The sequence below is a fragment of the Prinia subflava genome (assembly GCF_021018805.1).
Source record: "Prinia subflava isolate CZ2003 ecotype Zambia chromosome W unlocalized genomic scaffold, Cam_Psub_1.2 scaffold_39_NEW, whole genome shotgun sequence".
Taxonomy (NCBI): domain Eukaryota; kingdom Metazoa; phylum Chordata; class Aves; order Passeriformes; family Cisticolidae; genus Prinia; species Prinia subflava.
The window spans coordinates 1,190,238-1,207,506 of record NW_026960613.1 but is presented as its reverse complement, the minus strand read 5'-3'; the positions used below and the strand labels follow the sequence as shown (position 1 = coordinate 1,207,506).

At 43.8% G+C, this 17,269-nt stretch overlaps 1 protein-coding gene across 5 annotated transcripts in view; it reads left to right on the top strand.

The window, feature by feature from the left end:
- LOC134565208 (ras GTPase-activating protein 1-like) overlaps nucleotides 1-17,269 on the top strand; it is a 146,897-nt gene that overhangs the window by 109,052 nt on the left and 20,576 nt on the right. For 4 of the 5 annotated variants that reach the window (XR_010083810.1, XR_010083811.1, XM_063424695.1 and 1 more), the window contains exons 22-23: nucleotides 14,847-14,935; nucleotides 16,040-16,117. Coding sequence is in view for 3 of the 5 variants with exons in the window: in XM_063424695.1 (XP_063280765.1) it covers nucleotides 14,847-14,935; nucleotides 16,040-16,117 (167 nt within the window). In the remaining 2 variants the exon portion in view is untranslated. Of the gene's footprint in view, nucleotides 1-14,846; nucleotides 14,936-16,039; nucleotides 16,118-16,267; nucleotides 17,173-17,269 lie in introns of those variants that run through there. The other variant, XM_063424696.1, reaches the window with a different exon arrangement.

The window sequence follows — 17,269 nt, the reverse complement described above, 5'->3', positions numbered from 1 at the left end:
GACATGCATCAGGGATCGTATCTGAAAGTTGGCGTCGGGCTTTGTTGTGAGTGGTGAGGGCATAGATTATTCCACTGCAGTTGTCTTAAGTACCTAGAATTGTTTCTGAGCATTTTAACTTATGGATGTAGTTGAGGTCTTAGAGATGCAACAGCTAGTATGTGTGTTACTGTTGTACCAGGCATAAGGCTGTGTTGATGGAATTCCAGGTTTTAAGTTTGGCTGTATTCCTTTGTGGTGGGTAGACCTTGGCTGGATGCCAGGCACCCACCAAAGCCTCTCTATCACTCCCCCTCATTAGCTGGACAGGGGAGAGAAAATATAACAAAAGGCTCATGAGTTAAGGATAGGGAGATCTCTCAGCAATTATTGTCATGGGCAAAACAGACTCAACTTAGGTAAATAGAATTAATATATTGCCAATCAAATCAGAGTAGGGTAATGAGAAATAAAACCAAATCTTAAAGCACCTTCCCTCTACCCATTCCTTCTTCCCAGGCTCAACTTCATTCCTGTGCTAGTTTTGGCTGGGGTAGGGTTTGTTTTCTTCCCAGGGGCTGGTATGGGGCTGTGTTTTGGATTTGTGTTGAACACAGTGTTGATAATATAGAGATATTTTTGCTTTTGCTGAGCAGTGCTTACACAGAGCCAAGGCCTTTTCTGCTTTTCATACTGCCACACTGATGAGGAAGTTTGGGGTGCATGGGAGGTTGGGAGGAGACACACTTGGGACAAGTGACCCAAACTGACCAAAGGGATATGTTGGAGTCTATGTTTTTATGGATTTTCTACAGAAAATGAAAAATAGAGAAATTGAGTTAAAACCTTTGGAAAAATTAAAGTATATAAAGAAAGTTTAGATGTTTCCCCTAATCATGAAATATACAAAAATCAGACCTTTTGGTGCAATTATACTGCTTTAGTGCAATCCAAATTTAATAATGTTTCTTATCAACTACCCCGGGGAATGTTTTTTATTTGTGGAGATAGAATTTAGCCTGCCATTCCAGCTTATATTAAGGGTGGGCCTTGTAGTATTGGAAAACTTACGCTGCTAACACCCAATGTAAAAATGTTTATAAAAATAGAAACAAAAGAGCTATTAAGAAATATAAACCAAACTGCCAAGATGATTTTACATCTTGGGGTTATAAGAGAAGAATTGCAACATCTATTTTATTACCACAATTTAGTTCGGCTGCAGCTTTAGGACAACTTGATCATTTAAGGTGTTAGCTGAGCAAAGAATTTAATGCTACCTCCCTTGTATTAAGTGATATGTTGACAGATGCCAAAGCTAATAGACATGCCACTTTGCAAAACCAGGCTGCTATTGGTTATCTTTTATTGGCCCATGGACATAGATGTAAAGATTTTGAATGAATGTGTTGTATGAATTTATCTGATCATTCAGAATCTATTCATAAAAACATACAACAACTTAAGGAAAGAGTATCCAAGACTGAAATTGAAAATGGATTTTAGTTAGATAGCCTGTTAAAGGGATAGAATTTAACATCATGGATGAGACAACTTATAAAAACAAGAGTGTGCATTTTAATCATTATAATAATTATATTAATTATGATGCCTTGCTTGCTTCAATGTATTTGACAGATGATTAGTAATGCCATTGAGAAAGCTTTTATATTTCAACAGAAAGGGGGAGATGTTGGAGTCCATGTTCCCATGGATCCTCCACAGAAAATGAAAAATAGAGAAATTGAGTTAAAACCTTTGGAAAAATTAAAGTATATAAAGCCACACACACATGAAGTAGAAATTTAAGCCTTAAACCTTTTCAAAGTGCCTAACTGCTAGGGTAGAGGTAACAAGTTTCAGGCCTTGCGATAGAGTGAAGACATAACAAAAATAGAGTAGACTACTGTTTGTAACTCGTATGAACTTTATGTAGAGAAGACAGAGTTTTTCATATATGCTAAGATAGAAGTTTTTTACAATAACAAGATAGAACTTTAGGCTAGTAAGATAGAGTTTTGCGTTAATAGATATGTTATGTGCGTAGGTTCTGATACTGTTTTTCGTAGTTTTACGAACTTTAAAATTGTACTTAGATTGGCTAGTGTGTAGATAAAAAATATGAATATGCATTTTGCAATTTGGGATAAAAAGCCTCAGGGTTGGAGGTGGAGGCATCGATTGATTGATCAATTCGATCCATCGATCCAACCTCCATTCTCTGCAACCTGAGGAACGATCCTTGACAGGGAGCCGAGACGGGATTTTAAGGTATTATACATCGCGGTCCCCGCTCCAAGGGACCTGGGCCCCGGGGTCCCCCCTTTTCCCCTGCAGCACTAGCTACCAGAGCGTTGGTCGGGACAGCCGGGGACTCAGTGTGGGGAGGGACCCCGGGGCCCCACTGCCCTCGTGATCCCCCGGACGGGAACCCTGCGCGGCTCGGGTCCCCACTGCCCTCGGGAACCCTGCGCGACCCGGGGCCCCACTGCCCTCGAGATCCCCCGGACGGGAACTCTGCGCGACTCGGGCCCCCACTGCCCTCGCGATCCCCCGGACGGGAACTCTGCGCAGTTCGGGATTTCCCTTTGCGTCCGCGTCCCTGTGGCTGAAGGCTCTGTGTGGGTTCGGAATTTTGGGGTCCCTTTTGTTGCCATGATCCCTGCGGCTGAGATCCCTGTCTGAAAATTGTGATCGATTCCTCTCTGTTAGTGCGATCCCAGCGATTGAAAATGCTGACAGTAATAAGAGGTTGCTTTACCCTGAGGCTGTAAACGATATGCTTTGCCTATAGTCTTATTAGAGTTGTGTGTGTTGAGATTTCTATGCTTTAGTTGTTGTTTTGTTTAGACTTTGTTTGCCTAAGTTTGTAATCGATTGTAAAATAAGGCCGCTCTTGGAACTCTTATGCCTTCCGATGTGTGCTTCTATATAAATAAATTACTCTATTTGAATACTAAAATGCTGTAAGACCCTTAGAGACTTTTACACCCGTACAACGGCCTAAGCAGGATATTCCAGACCATATGACATCATGCTCAGTATATAAAGCTGAGGGAAGAAGGAAGAAGGGAGGGGACGTTTGGATTGATGGCATTTGTCTTTCCAAGTAACCATTGCGCATGATGGGGCCCTGCTCCCTGGAGATGGCTGAGCACCTGCCTGCCCATGGGAAGGGATGAGTTAATTCCTTGTTTTGCTTTGCTTGTATGCATGGTGTCTTGGTTTGGAAAGACAGGTATCTGTCAGGGAAAACTGAAGTTTCCCTTGGAATGGAGAATGTAAAAACTCCCCTCCTTCTAAATTATTACAATTTTGCAATTAGGAGCTTTCAGGCAAAAACATGGGAATAGGAATAACAGTTGCTAACTAGGAATATTAAAAAAAAAAAAAAAGAAACATACAAATACAGTAGTACAAAAAACCAACCAACCAACCAACCAAAAGTCCTAGAAAACCCTGACAGAGTCAGAGATACAACCTGACACCCTGTTGTCAGGGTGTTGGAAGTCCAAATAAGTCTTCCTGGAGTAACAGATGTTGTTCTGGGGAGTAGAGATGATCCTGTAGAAAAAAGGGTCCAGTGCTGGCGAGATGGGTCCGAGAATTCAGTAGAAAACCGTCTGTGTTAGTGTTTGGGATTGCAGGTTTTATGCCGGTGGAAAGGCTTTGGCTCCTCCCACTGGGTGGAGCATCTCACAATGGGATGAAGTAATGTTGTCAGTCATGTGAGAGGCCTTAAATGGCCCATTCACAGGTGATGTCCTTCAGAGGAGGATGGGTTCAGGGGGAGAATGGGTGCAGGAGGTTAGGTGCAGGAGGAAGATGGGTGCAGGAGGAGAGAAGAACAATATCTCCCAACAGGTTTCAACACATGAAAATAGAACACACATTTTTGGTTACATTTTCTAACCCAAGACACATGGCTTTGGCTTTCCCTATTAAACTGTCTTTATTTCAACTCACAATTTTCAAACTTTTTATCCTTCTGATTGTCTCCACAATCCCACTGGTGGGGGGAGTGAGCAAGGATGCATGGGGCTTGGCTGCTGGCTGGGGTAAAACCACAACAACTCCCTTTTTTCTCTTCCCCCTGCCTCCCAGTGGCACAGGGGGATGGAGGTTGTGGTCAGTCCATCATGTTGTCTCTGCCATTCCTCAGGAGAAGGTCTCCTTACACTCTTCCTCTGTTCCAGCATGAGGACCCTCCCGTGGGAGGTTATTATCTCCTATTAACTTTAGCCAGGCACCTCTCAATAGCTCGTTTTGCTAAAATCAAAAGACCCAAAGCAGTACATCTTGAGGAAGGTCTCTGCCAATCCTTGTGAGCCCAAATGACTCCTCCCATGGAGTTGTTTTAATATTTGCAGGGTCAAAGCTCCCGGCATCTACTGTTTATTGTCCATTGTAAATTAATGTTCCCCTCTTTCTTTTGCCCCACCACTTTTAATTATCTCCAACTCCTCTTGTGGAAAAGACACCACCACCACTCCCTCCTCCCCTCAGCAACAGCTGAGCCACAGGGAGCAAATGGAGAATCCCAGAGACCTCTGGCAGAAGTGCTGCTTTCTGAACCTCTCCATTGGCCAGTTTTTTACCTATTGTCTCTTTTGAGTACCCTGACTGATGTCCGTTAACATGTATTATTTCTACCTCTTTTGGTAAAATCACCACCTCCAACAGGCAAGTAATTGAGTTCTCATGAGTGAATGTTTTCCCCCTGCAAGTTGACAAACCTCTTACCTCAGTTTTCCAAATGCATATACCATCCCACATGCATATTTTGAATCTGTAAATATATTCACCACTTTTCCTTGATATAATTTTAAGGCTTTTATAAAGGCATACAATTCTGTGGTCTATGCTGATCATGTGCATGGTAGGTTCCCCTCTTCTTGCAATTCCATTCACTATAGCATATCCAGTAACTCGTTTTCCTCCTATTACTCTTGAAGATCCATCAATAAACACCTTTCTCTCATTTGGCCAAGAGGTATCCTGTAAATCTTCCCTGTCTTGGGTCTGGAGATCTGTTACCTGGATACAGTCACAAGTTTCCTTTAGGTCTCCTTCCTCAGTACCAGTTAAACAGGACACTAGGTTAAACCCTTTCCTGCTTCTCAATTCTAAACCCTCCTATTCCATTAAACAGGTTCCATACTGTAACAGTCTAGTGCTGGTCATCCATTTAGAACTTGATGCTAGACTTTAACAATCCTGCCATCAGTTACCATCGAAGCCATGGCTGCACAATTCTGCAGACAACAGAGCCACAGTTACCCTTAGAGCAAACAATGGGGTTACCCCCTCACCAATGGGTCAAACATTTTAGCACTAGAATTCCTTTGGCACAGCCCTGTTTAACATCCACATACAATTCCAATTCTTTTTCCAAGTGACTAAAGTTTTGCTGTCTTTCTGGTGTCCATACCACAACATTGGGGCTATCTGGGTTTAAAAAGTCACAGAATAAAAAGTCCTTAATCCAGGTCCTGCAATACTCTATTAATCCTAAAAATTGTCACAGCTCCCCCTCAGTGCTGGACAACGGCACCTCCAAGATTCCCTGAACCCCCTCTGGGCCAACACACCACAAGCCTTCAGTCAAAACAGGCCCCAAACACTCAGCCTTTCTCTCCATCACCTATGCCCTCCCTTCAGACACTCTAAGATCTCATCCTCCAGCCAGAAAATTGAGTAATTTCACAGTGGCTTCCCCTACCACTTCCTCCCATTCTCCTGATAGGAGCAAGTCCTTCACATACTGCAATAATCTAATTCCCAAGGATGGAGTAATTCTTTTAATATCTTGCCCAAATAAGACCAGTGCTTCCATGTATCCCTGTGGAAAGATCATTCATGTCTTTATTATTTTCCCTTCTCCCTCTTGTTCCCACTCAAAGGCAAAATACTGTTTACTATGCTCTGTAAGTGGGCATCCCCAGAAAGCATCTCTTAAATCAAGTACTGAATAGTGGAAACCTGATTCAAGATGGTATAAGGATCTGGGACCATGGAGTGCCTGGATTTAGTAGTCTCATTATTCTTAGGTCCTGTACCATTCTATAGGTTCCATCTTGTCACGAGAGGGAGGTGATCCCCGCGACCCCAATCCCAGTTCAGCTGCGTTGCACGTGGCTAATAAATAAGATGGGTACAATGGACACCTCAGAGATACGATTTAATGCATCTGACAGCAGGCAGCATCCAAAGACCCGGGGGCATGGTTAGCCTGGCGTTTTATAGGGTTTTACCTGGGACAGGTGTCCAATCGTGATTACAGGGCAGGGGCTTGACCTTATAAGTCTAAGGTCTTGAACCAACGGGGCTTATTTTGGGTGACTCATTTAGCATCTTCCTAACATCCCACCTCCCAAGGTCTCAGGTTTATTCCCTCCGTGTAGGGAACCTGGGCTAAGCTTTGATCTGTCCCAGGTAATTCGGCTCCCACACCATCTGATTTCATAACTGGCAGGATAGAAATGTTACAGAGAAACATACATGGCTCCAAAAGGCCCGCTTTTAACAGGAACTCAATAACAGGGTGTAACCCCTTCCTTTGAAAGAGGATATTACTTTTTAGATACCACTTGTACTGGTTGCCTCAGAGTAATTTGGAGAGGCTCCATATCCAGTTTTCCATATTTCCCTGGGACTACCGTCACTTCTGGGTTCACTTTAGCATAAGCTTTATCAGCACAACACTGCTAGCCTCCCCATCACCCCTCACAACACTAACCTGCATTCCCAACTCAGTCATCAAATACCCTCCTAGCAAACCACAACCACAACTACGATCAAACAGAAATTCACGCTTTTCAAACCCATCTCACACATTCACCAATAGTGGTTGAATAAAAAGCACTGGCTCATCTTTCCTACATAGTCCCTGAATTATCAAAAGAACCCTCTTTGGCATAAAATTCAAAGTAGACATAGATGTCCCTGTGTCTACTAGGAAAAACACTTCTCGGTTCAAACCCACCCGGCACGTTAACAAGGGCTCCAGTGTGGTGAGGCCCCGGTACAATAGGAGATCCTGACGCCCTTAACAATCCATTTCTAATGTTGTGGGGTTTTTTTACAAATGGCACATTGACTAAAAACTGTGCCATTATCCTTGCCTGTACCTTTACCTTTTCCTCATCCCTTCTTACATATACCTGATGTGCCTTTCCAACCAACTCCTGGAAGGGCCCACTCTGCCACCTATCCAGCCCGTGCTCCTGCTGCCTGTGGACTGTCACCCTCCCACAGCTGCCAAACTCTGCAAAATCACTCACCTCCCTGGTGACCCAAACAAAATCCCTTCTTATATCAGGCCAGGCTTTGGTGACAGATTGTATCTCGCACCTTACACCAAAGCCGGTCCCTCTACCTTACACCGTACACCAAAGCTGGTCTCTGTCCTTCCACAGTATCCAGATACATCCCCTCAGCACACTCATCCAGGCCCCCGGGCCGCTCTCCTGGCACCAGAAGCTCTGTAAAGCACCAGGTCCTGGCAGGTGGGTACAGCCGACAATGCCACAGGGACAGGCAGGTGGACAAGATGAACCTCATAGGGACCAGACAGCCACTGCAGCCCCTGCCCAAAGTGCACCGGCCAGTGCTGACCCTCAGCTGCCTCACAGCCTCAGCAAGGCCCCACACCTCTCCACAGGCCCCCAGCCCATGCTCCTGGTCCCACACTTCTATGCCTGGCCTTGGCACTCCTCATCCTAGAGAAACCCCCCTAAGTCCTGAGTAGTAAGCGGACAAACTCAAATCCTGCACCTTGGCTCCATAATGACCAGGAGAGGGGTGGGGGGATGTAGGAAAAATATCTCCCTGCCTTCCCTATCTTGGAAGCCGAGACTACAAAAGACCTGCAGCTGGCCCTATATTTGACTGCAAATTTTAAAGATAAGGCAGAGAACATCCCAATCCTCACTGTTTCTCAATTCTCTCCTTATCACGTAGTGTCTCACTGCTATTTGCCTTAACCATATTCCTTCATGCTCCCCTTCAACCAATCCTTTTCAAAACCAACGCCATCTGTCCTCTGTTTCCAAGACCCCTTCTTGACTCCCCTTACTGCCCCCTCTGGGTGTCCATGTCCTTAACTACCTCTGGGAGAATGTGCAAACCATCTCAACATTCTCCCAAAGGACCCTTTGGAGGTATTTTGGGATCATCATCTCTGTAGTCGAGACCCTTTCTTGACTTTCCTTTACAGCCCCCTCTGGGCATCCTGCCATGTTTTACTCCCCAGAGTTTCCATTGTACTCACCAGTGAGATTTTCAGTGGTCCTTTCCTGTGGACTCTTCACCGACCCCCCAGTCAGCCTCTCATCTGTCTCCTGGACAGTCTCAGAGACCCAGTCAATTGCCCAGTGCTGGCAAACGTCAAAGGGAGCTGGTCATCTAAAAAATGGGTGAGGTGTGCCTTCAGCTCCTCTTGCTGTGTGCTGGTCCCAGAAGGTGGAAGGATCCTGGACAAGAGCTCCCACCTTGTATGGAAAATCACGTTATGAAAAGCCAGTGTCCATAAAGTATATTGACGATTGATAGAGAGACAGGAAGACTGATTTGGTGATCAGGATTCAATTTTACTCAGATTTCCCAAAAGCTTATATACCATTTCAGGAAGGTTAATAATTTTCCACTACAATAATCAGGTTAAAGATCATACAGACAACTCATACATTTTACATCATCTTTTGCTTGCAGAAGTTTGACTGAATCTCTTCTCTTCCCGTGAGCAGGTTTAATCCCATCTTCTGTAATCCTCAAAGCTCTGTTTGTTCCTGCCGTGGCATCTTGGTTATCAAACCAGCTATGCTAATTAAGTCTGTTTGACTCTCTGTCCTGTGTATTCCCACAAAAGGAGACAGAGGAGTCCTGCAGCTTTATTCAAATAAAGGGAGAGAGTCCACTGGGGCACATGCCCGTGGGATTTTCTCTCTTGAGGTTTTGGCAGACACAGCCTCTTTTTATCCCAAACTCCCAGCCGCATGTTGCCCTCTTCCTTTCCTCATTGGCTGAGGTACTAGGAAAGTACAGCCTTAGCGAATCACCTGTCACATACCCCCCCTTGAACCTGTCATTTTCCCCCAAAGTTCAGAAACTCAGGCTTGTGCAGACTCACTTATCTGTTTCAGGAGTCAAACTGTCTGGGTTCTGTGACAAACCTGTGGCATGAAGTTGGTAGAGACATTAAGACCCATTTCAAAGACATTAACACCCATACCTTCATCCATGGAATTTTGTTTGTAAAGACATTAGCACATATCTTTCCTATAATTTCTTTATTATTTTTATAATTTTCAGATTATATAAATGATGTGGGTTTCTTGCGCTGGTTAGCCACGAAGGCGCAGGATGGGGTTTGTGCCCTCCAGCGTCAGGCGGGAGTGCTTTAAAAGAGGCCTTAAGGGAGTGTGGTGAACAAGAGTGGGCAAACAGGGGCCTGGCACGGCTCTAAGCTCACAGCAGTTTGCGAGGCAGTTGCGCAGGCAGGGCAAGCAGGTAGGGTTGAAGGTTGTTTTTAGTTTGCAGTTCTGTTGGTTAGTTTTTGGTTTTTTAGTAATGGTTTGTGCACAATTCAAAACTGCAGTTTGTAAAAGTCTATATAGCCAGGTAGAACCCTCCAAAAAGGATGTGTCTGTCCAGACCCATTCCTGTGAGGAGTGTTTAAGCTTATCAGTGGCATCAGGGGGAGTTGCAGAAGAAGTCTGCATGCGGTGTGAACAAGTGAATGATCCCCTCTTCCTCGTGGCTGAGCATATTGAAAAGGTGATAGACTAACGAGTATTAGGGAAAGTGAAGGGGAAATAGACTGGTGGAGTTCCACCCTTCCATCCTTAAGGGAGGCCCACCAGGAGTCAGAAGGCTCCCATGCCTCCCCCTGTCAGGCAATTAGAGGACACATGGTGGATGAGGGGGAGTGGAAAGGGGTTCCTACTCAGGGAGGTAATGGAAATTCCCTCCAACCCCCATCACCTACCCAGGTGGCACTTCAGAATAGATATGAGGCCCTGGATCAAGAGGGTCAGCCAGATGACATAGAAGAAAATTATCTGCCCAGTGAGCCTCCCAATTAAGCTTCATCTGTCAGATGGATCACCACCTCTAACATTAAAAAGAAAAGAAGAGTAGTCGTAGTGGGTGACTCCCTTCTGAGGGGAACAGAGGGCCCTATATGTTCACCAGACCCAACCCACAGGGAGGTCTGCTGCCTCCCTGGGGCCCAGGTATGGGATATTACTGAGAGAGTCCCTGGGCTGATTCAGCCCTCTGATTACTACCCACTGCTGATACTCCCGTCTGGCAGTGATGAGATTGAAAAGATAAGTGCTAGGGCAATAAAAAGGGACTTTAGGGCATTGGGTCAAGTGGTTGATAGGGTAGGAGCACAGGTAGTGTTCTGCTCAGTCCCTCTGGTGGCAGAGAAAAACAATGAAAAGGAGAGCCCACATTATCAACAAGTTGATCAAGGGTTGGTGTCATCAGCAGAATTTTGGGTTCTTTGATCACGGGGCAACTTTTTCAGTGCCTGGCCTGTTGGAACTGGATGGGCTTCATTTTTCTGAAAAGGGTAGTAGGTTTTTAGCTCATGAACTGGCAGAACTCATTGAAAGGGCTTTAAACTAGGTTTGAAGGGGGAAGGGGATTCAGTTGGACTATCTAGGGGCAGGCCTAAGGGTGATAAACCTAAGTTAGGGGGTGAAGTCACTAACCCAGCTGAGGCGCATGTATACTAATGCACGCAGTATGGCTAATAAGCACGAAGAGCTTGAACCCATGGTGCAACAGCAGAACTATGATGTAGTCACTGTCACAGAAATGTAGTGGGACAACTCACATAGCTGGAGCGCTGTGCTGGATGGCTACAAGCTCTTCAGAAGAGACAGGAAAGGGAGAAGGGGTGGAGGGGTGGCCCTTTATATTAGGAAGGCTTTTAATGCCATGGGTATTGAAACTAATGATGGTGAAGTTGAATGCTTATGGGTAAGAATTAAGGGGAAGGCCAACAAGGCTAACATCCTGCTGGGAGTCTGTTATCGTCCACCCAACCAGGAAGAAGAGGTGGACAACTTATTCTATAAGCAGCTGGAGAATGTTTCAGGATCACCAGCCCTTGTTCTTGCAGGTGGCTTAAACCTACCAGACATCTGCTGGGAACTTAATACAGCAGAAAAGAGGCAGTCCAGGAAGGTTTTAGTGTGTGGAGGACAACTTTTTGTCACAGCTGGTGACTGAGCCCACCAGGGGAGGGACTATGTTAGACCTGATTGCAAATAGAGATGGGCTGGTGGGAGATGTGGTGGTTGGAGGCCACTTGGGGCATAGTGATCATGAAATTATAGAGTTCTCGATATTTGGTGAAGTTAGAAGGAGCATCAACAAGACTTTTATATTGGACTTTCAGAGGGCAGACTTTGGCCTGTTCTGGAGACTTGTCCAGAGAGTTCCTTTGGAAGTATTTTTTTAAAACAAAGGAGTCCAGGAAAGGTGGGCATGCTTCAAAACAGAGATCTTGAGGGCACAGGAACAGACTGTCCCTGTGTGCCAAAAGACGAGTCAACAAGGCAAACGTCCAGCCTGGATGGGTAACGAGATTTTGAAAGAACTTAGGAATAAAAAAGATACATCATCTCTGGAAGCAGGGTCAGGTCTGTCAGGAAGAATTTAGGGGGGTTGCTAGGGCAGGTAGGAAAAAAATTAGAGAGGCCAAAGCTCAGTTCAAAATTAATTTGGCAACTTTTGTAAAGGATAATAAAAAATGTTTTTACAAATATGTTAGTGGCAAAAGGAAGGGTAAGACCAACTGTTCTCTACTGGATATGGGAGGGAACTTAGTAATTGCAGATGAGAAGGCGGAAGTGCTTAACGCCTTCTTTGCCTCAGTCTTTAGTGGGAAGATGGCTTGTCCTCAGGACAACTGTCCTCCTGGGTTGGTAGATGGTGTCAGGGAGCAGAATGGTCCCCCTGTTATCCAGGAGGAGGCAGTCAGACCTACTGAGCCGCTTGGATGTTCATAAATCTGTGGGACCAGACGGGATCCATCTCAGGGTGATGAGGGAGCTGGCAGATGAGCTTGCAAAGCCGCTCTCCATCATTTACCAACAGTCCTGGCTCACTGGTGAGGTTCCAGATGACTGGAAGCTGGCCAATGTGACACCTATTCACAAAAAGTGTAGGAAGGAGGATCCTGGTAATTATAGGCCAGTTACCCTGATCTCAGTACCTGGTAGGGTAATGGAACAGTTTATATTGAGTGTCATCAGGCAGCACTTACAGGATGGCCAGGGTATCAGATCCAGCCAGTATGGGTTTAGGAGAGGTAGGTCATGTTTGACCAACCTGGTCTCCTTTTTATGACCAGATGACCCATCTGGTGGATGCTGGAAAGGCTGTGGATGTTGTCTATTTGGACTTCAGCAAGGCCTTTGACACTGTCTCCCACAGCATACTCCTGGAAAAGCTGGCAGCCCATGGCTTGGACAAGAGCACTCTTTGCTGTGTTAAGAACTGGCTAGATGGCCGGGCCCAGAATGTGGTGGTGAACGGTGCTGCATCCAGCTGGTGGCCAGTCACTAGTGGTATTCCTCAAGGGTCTGTGCTGGGGCCAGTTCTGTTCAATATTTTCATTGACTATATGCATGAAGGTATTGAGTCTTTCATTAATAAATTTGCAGATGACACTAAGCTGGGAGCGTGTGTCGATCTGTTGGAGGGTAGGAGGGCTCTGCAGAGAGACCTGGAATGGTTGGATGGATGGGCAGAGTCCTATAAGATGAAGTTCAATAAGTCCAAGTGCCGAGTCCTGCATTTTGGCCACAATAACCCCCTGCAACATTATAGGCTGGGGACGGTGTGGCTGGACAGTGCCCAGGCGGAAAGGGGCCTGGGGGTTCTGGTCAATAACCGACTGAATATGAGCCAGCAGTGTGCCCTGGTGGCCAAGAAGGACAACAGCATCCTGGCCAGTATCAGGAATAGTGTGGCCAGCAGGACCGGGGAGGTCATTCTTCCCTTGTGCTCGGCATCGGTGAGGCTGAGCCCTGAGTGTTGTGTCCAGTTCTGGGCCCCTCAGTTTAGGAAGGACGTTGAGACGCTTGAGTGCATCCAGAGGAGGGCAACAAGGCTGGTGAGGGGCTTGGAGCACAAGCCCTATAAGGAACGACTGAGGGAGCTGGGGTTGTTTAGCCTGGGGAGGAGAAGACTCAGAGGTGACCTTATCACTCTCTACAACTTCCTGAAAGGTGGTTGTAGTCAGGTGGGAGTTGGTCTCTTTCTCCAGGCAGCAACTAACAGAACGAGAGGACACAGTCTTAAGCTGTGCCAAGGAAAATATAGGCTGGATATTAGGAAAAAGTTTTTTACAGAAAGAATGATAAAGTACTGGAATGGTTTGCCTGAGGATGTGGTGGAGTCACCATCCCTGCATGTGTTTAAGAAAAGACTGGATGTGGCACTTCTTGCCATGGTTTAGTTGAGGTTAGGGTTGGGTTGGACTTGATGATCCTGGAGGTCTCTTCCAACATAGTAATTCTGTGATTATTTTCTAATTTGGAGACTGCATTGAGACTACTCTGTCTTTAGCTGTGTATGAAGTTGTTATCCATAGATTTATGTAATTCCTTTTAAGCTTGTCTTTAAGTGTTAGTTAGTCCTGTTTACAAGTCCAGATAATATTCTTCAGTTTCACTAAGGTAAGTTTATGGACTTTTTAGAGGGTTTTTAGAGCTGTTAATAAAAAACAAACAAACAAAAACAAACTAAGGGGGCTCTTTTTCTTTTGGAGCAAAGTTTCTAACACTTCCTTGCTGTAATGAGGCAACCTGAGAAGCTGCATTTCACAATCCAGAGCTGTTTCAGAGCAGATTTCGCAACACATTTGCTGCTTGTTCGATTGTTTGTCTGCCACTTGCAGCTCCTGTGAGGCAGCATGAGGCAGGAGCTCTTATGCTCATTCTGGGCTATGGAGAATTTCACAATACCTTCACTGCTGCTGCCTGCTCTGTGCCAAGGAGGGGTTGAACCTGCTCTCCAAGGGTTTTTCCAGCACCCGTCCCCAGTTCAAGCCGTGCTGCGCCAAGGAGGGGTCAGACTTGCTCTCCAGGAGTTTTTGAAGCCACTGCCCACCATTCCAGCTGCGCCATGCTGAGGAGGGGTCAGACCTGCAGATGCTGGGAATTTTCTTTTAGTATTTTGGATAAAAATAGGTTTTTCTGGGTTTTATTTTGTCCCTGTTCCCTGTTGGTTGTTGTTTTGGGGGTAGGGAATGTTCTGGAATGCAGAGGCTTGGTTGCTATGTTGTTTTCCTTTGTTCTCTCAGCTGTGTGGTCCACAGTAGGGAGCTTCTCTGCCATCTTGTCTTTGGCTCCTGGGCCACATGGGCTGCCACGGTGGCTGCTATCTTAGGAGGAGGGGGCTTCTCTGCTACCTTGTTTTCTCTGTTCCTGGGGGGAGCATGTGACTGCACCTTTGTATCTAGTGGTTATTGCTGTTATCTTGGTTGTTGCTGTTTTATTTTTAGTAAACTGTTATTTTTTCACTTATATCTTCTTGCATTTGTCTCTCCTTATTGATGAAAGGGGAGTGGTTAAGACTAAGGGGAGGTAACTCACTTTGGAGTCTCTGCCCTGTAAATTGTCTTAAACTAAGACAGTCAGATATGCATATTGATGTTTATTGTGGACATAATTACTAAAACACCAAAAGTTTACTTGTTCATGAGAATTTTTTCACATGCAGTTCTCTTACAGCATTTTAAGTCTTAAATTCCATGATAAAAAATTGTGGAAGAGAATTTTCTTGTGACTACCAGAGCTTTTAAATTAAATGGTCAGTAACTTTCTGCTTTCTATTCCTATCAGATTCTCCTTCCCCTACTGCTGCAAGAACGCTGACCCTGGTTGCCAAGTCTGTGCAGAATTTAGCAAATCTGGTTGAATTTGGAGCTAAGGTGAATATAATTTTACACAGAACGGTCTAGAAGATTGCCAAGTTCATGTTAACAGAAACAGATTTTTTCTGTGTTATTCTTATGCAAATCCTGATGTGTGACCTGGGTGTCTTATCAGCAAGGAGGCTTTATTCCTGCAATTTTTTTTCTATCCTCTTTAGTTGGAGCCCAACAGGGTATTGATTTAACCTAGAGCAGTATCATAAAGTATCACTGATTTGGAAAGAGGAGTCGGTGATTTCAGAATGAGTCATCTAGAAACTTATGTGAATGATTTGGTTCTTAGCATAAAGATTTTCAGTCTGGTAGTATGAACAACAGCAGTGACATGTTAAAATAACTGATAAATTAATGGCCATGCTAGTAGGCATTATAGAGTGATGTAACCATATTTTTATGCTATGAGAACAGATAAACTCAGACATTCATTTCAAAGACAACAGTGGAACTATGTGAACTCTTTTTTTCTGTCTGTTGATGGCAAAAAGGATAGTAGTCATACTCTAGTATTCATAGAATATCTCAAGTTGGAAGGGATCCATAATGATCAGCAAGTCCAACTCCATACTCCCTTCAGGACTACCTAAAAGTAGATCATATGACTAAGGCTATCGCCCATATTGTCCTTGAAGTAATAGGCTTGGTGCCGTGACTGCTTCCTTGGGGAGGCTGTTCCAGTGACTGACCACTCTCTCAGTTAGGAATCGTCTTAATGTCCAGTCTGAACTACCTGTGACGCAGCTTCATTCCATTTTCTCATGTCCTATTGCTAGTCACCAGGGAGATCAGCATCTCACTGCCCCCCTTGAGGAAGTTGTAGACTATGATGAGCTCACCCTTCAGCCTTTTCTAAGCTGAACATGCATTTTAGAAATGTAACATTTCATGTCACAATACATATATAAACAAATTCAGAATCCATCTGGAGCAGAAAAAAAGTGTAATCTTTTGACTGGTTGTACACCAGTCATCATAAATTCACTTGAAAAAGATGACACATTTGTTTTACAGTGTCATTTGTCTCTGATTACAATATGCTCACCTTAGGTATGACTGTTAAATTGGTATCAATTTGTTCTAATAAATACTTTTTAAAATTGCCAGGAGCCATATATGGAGGGGGTAAATCCATTCATCAAGAGTAACAAACATCGCATGATCATGTTCTTAGATGAACTTGGGGTAAGTGGTTTAAAAAGAAAAATTGCAAGCTGTGTAGCAACATTGTGAGTTAAAATTCTTTATAGTCCTTGTTAACTAGTTCAAAAATGCATCAGCTTCCTCCCAATTTTGAATGCTTGTTACTGAAATATTTTTCTTGTGCATGTTTAGGAACTGCAGATTGCTGGCCTGTCGCACAGAATTAAAACCAATCAAATGTCCTATTAAAAAGTACTGTTGTAGACGAGATCTATTTGAGCTTCTCCTCAAGGATTAGGGCTTTCAGGCAAAAATACCAATCTTCTAAAAATATTTAAAATAAAGAAAATTTAATATGTAATTTGTCATATGATTTGAGCTGAGATTGAAACATTGAAGTTTTTAAAAATTTTGTGTTCTATTTTAGTTATACATAACCAAATGTCTCACTGCATGAATTCTAGATATTGTAGTTTAAAAGAAAATAATAGTTGCTGTTCAATTTGAAGCCATTACTATTTTGCGTATTATAGTTATAATGAGTTAGGAGCTCATGTATATATGTAAGTATATGTTTAAACCAATAATTTTTTGAAAAAAAGAAGATGAAAGAAATATACCTATCTTATTAATCCTGAAATAATCCATTAAAAGTGACCTAGACAACATCTCAGACTATTTTGATAATCTATAAGAATTACTGTTTTGAAGTGTCATTCAGATATATTGCCGTATGTCACCTTTTTATGGTTAGATGACAACTTCTGCATATTATGATACACTCTTGTTTTTCTTTAAATGTCAGATTATGCATGAGGACTTGGAAAATGGTTGGGTTTTAAAATAACTGATTAATCTACTGTTTTAATTACATTATTTTATTAGTGGATTTACTGACTTAATAGTTTGGGGATTTTTTGGTGTCCATTTTTGCTGTTGCTATTGCCTGATTTAAATTTTAAAAAAACAAATAAAACAAAAAACGTCTAATGGATGGATCCCCCTAATTTGGGGGAAGACATGATATGAATCTCTTTTTCTCAGTATCTTTCTAGACAGCTCAGAGACAGCATCAAACCCTCCTATTAGGAATAGGAATTGCTGTATATTCAGTAATCTCTCTGTGTGAAATGTGCAACCATAATTTAATTGTCTTCATAAAATAGATGATTGTGGAGAGAAGGAAATAAATAA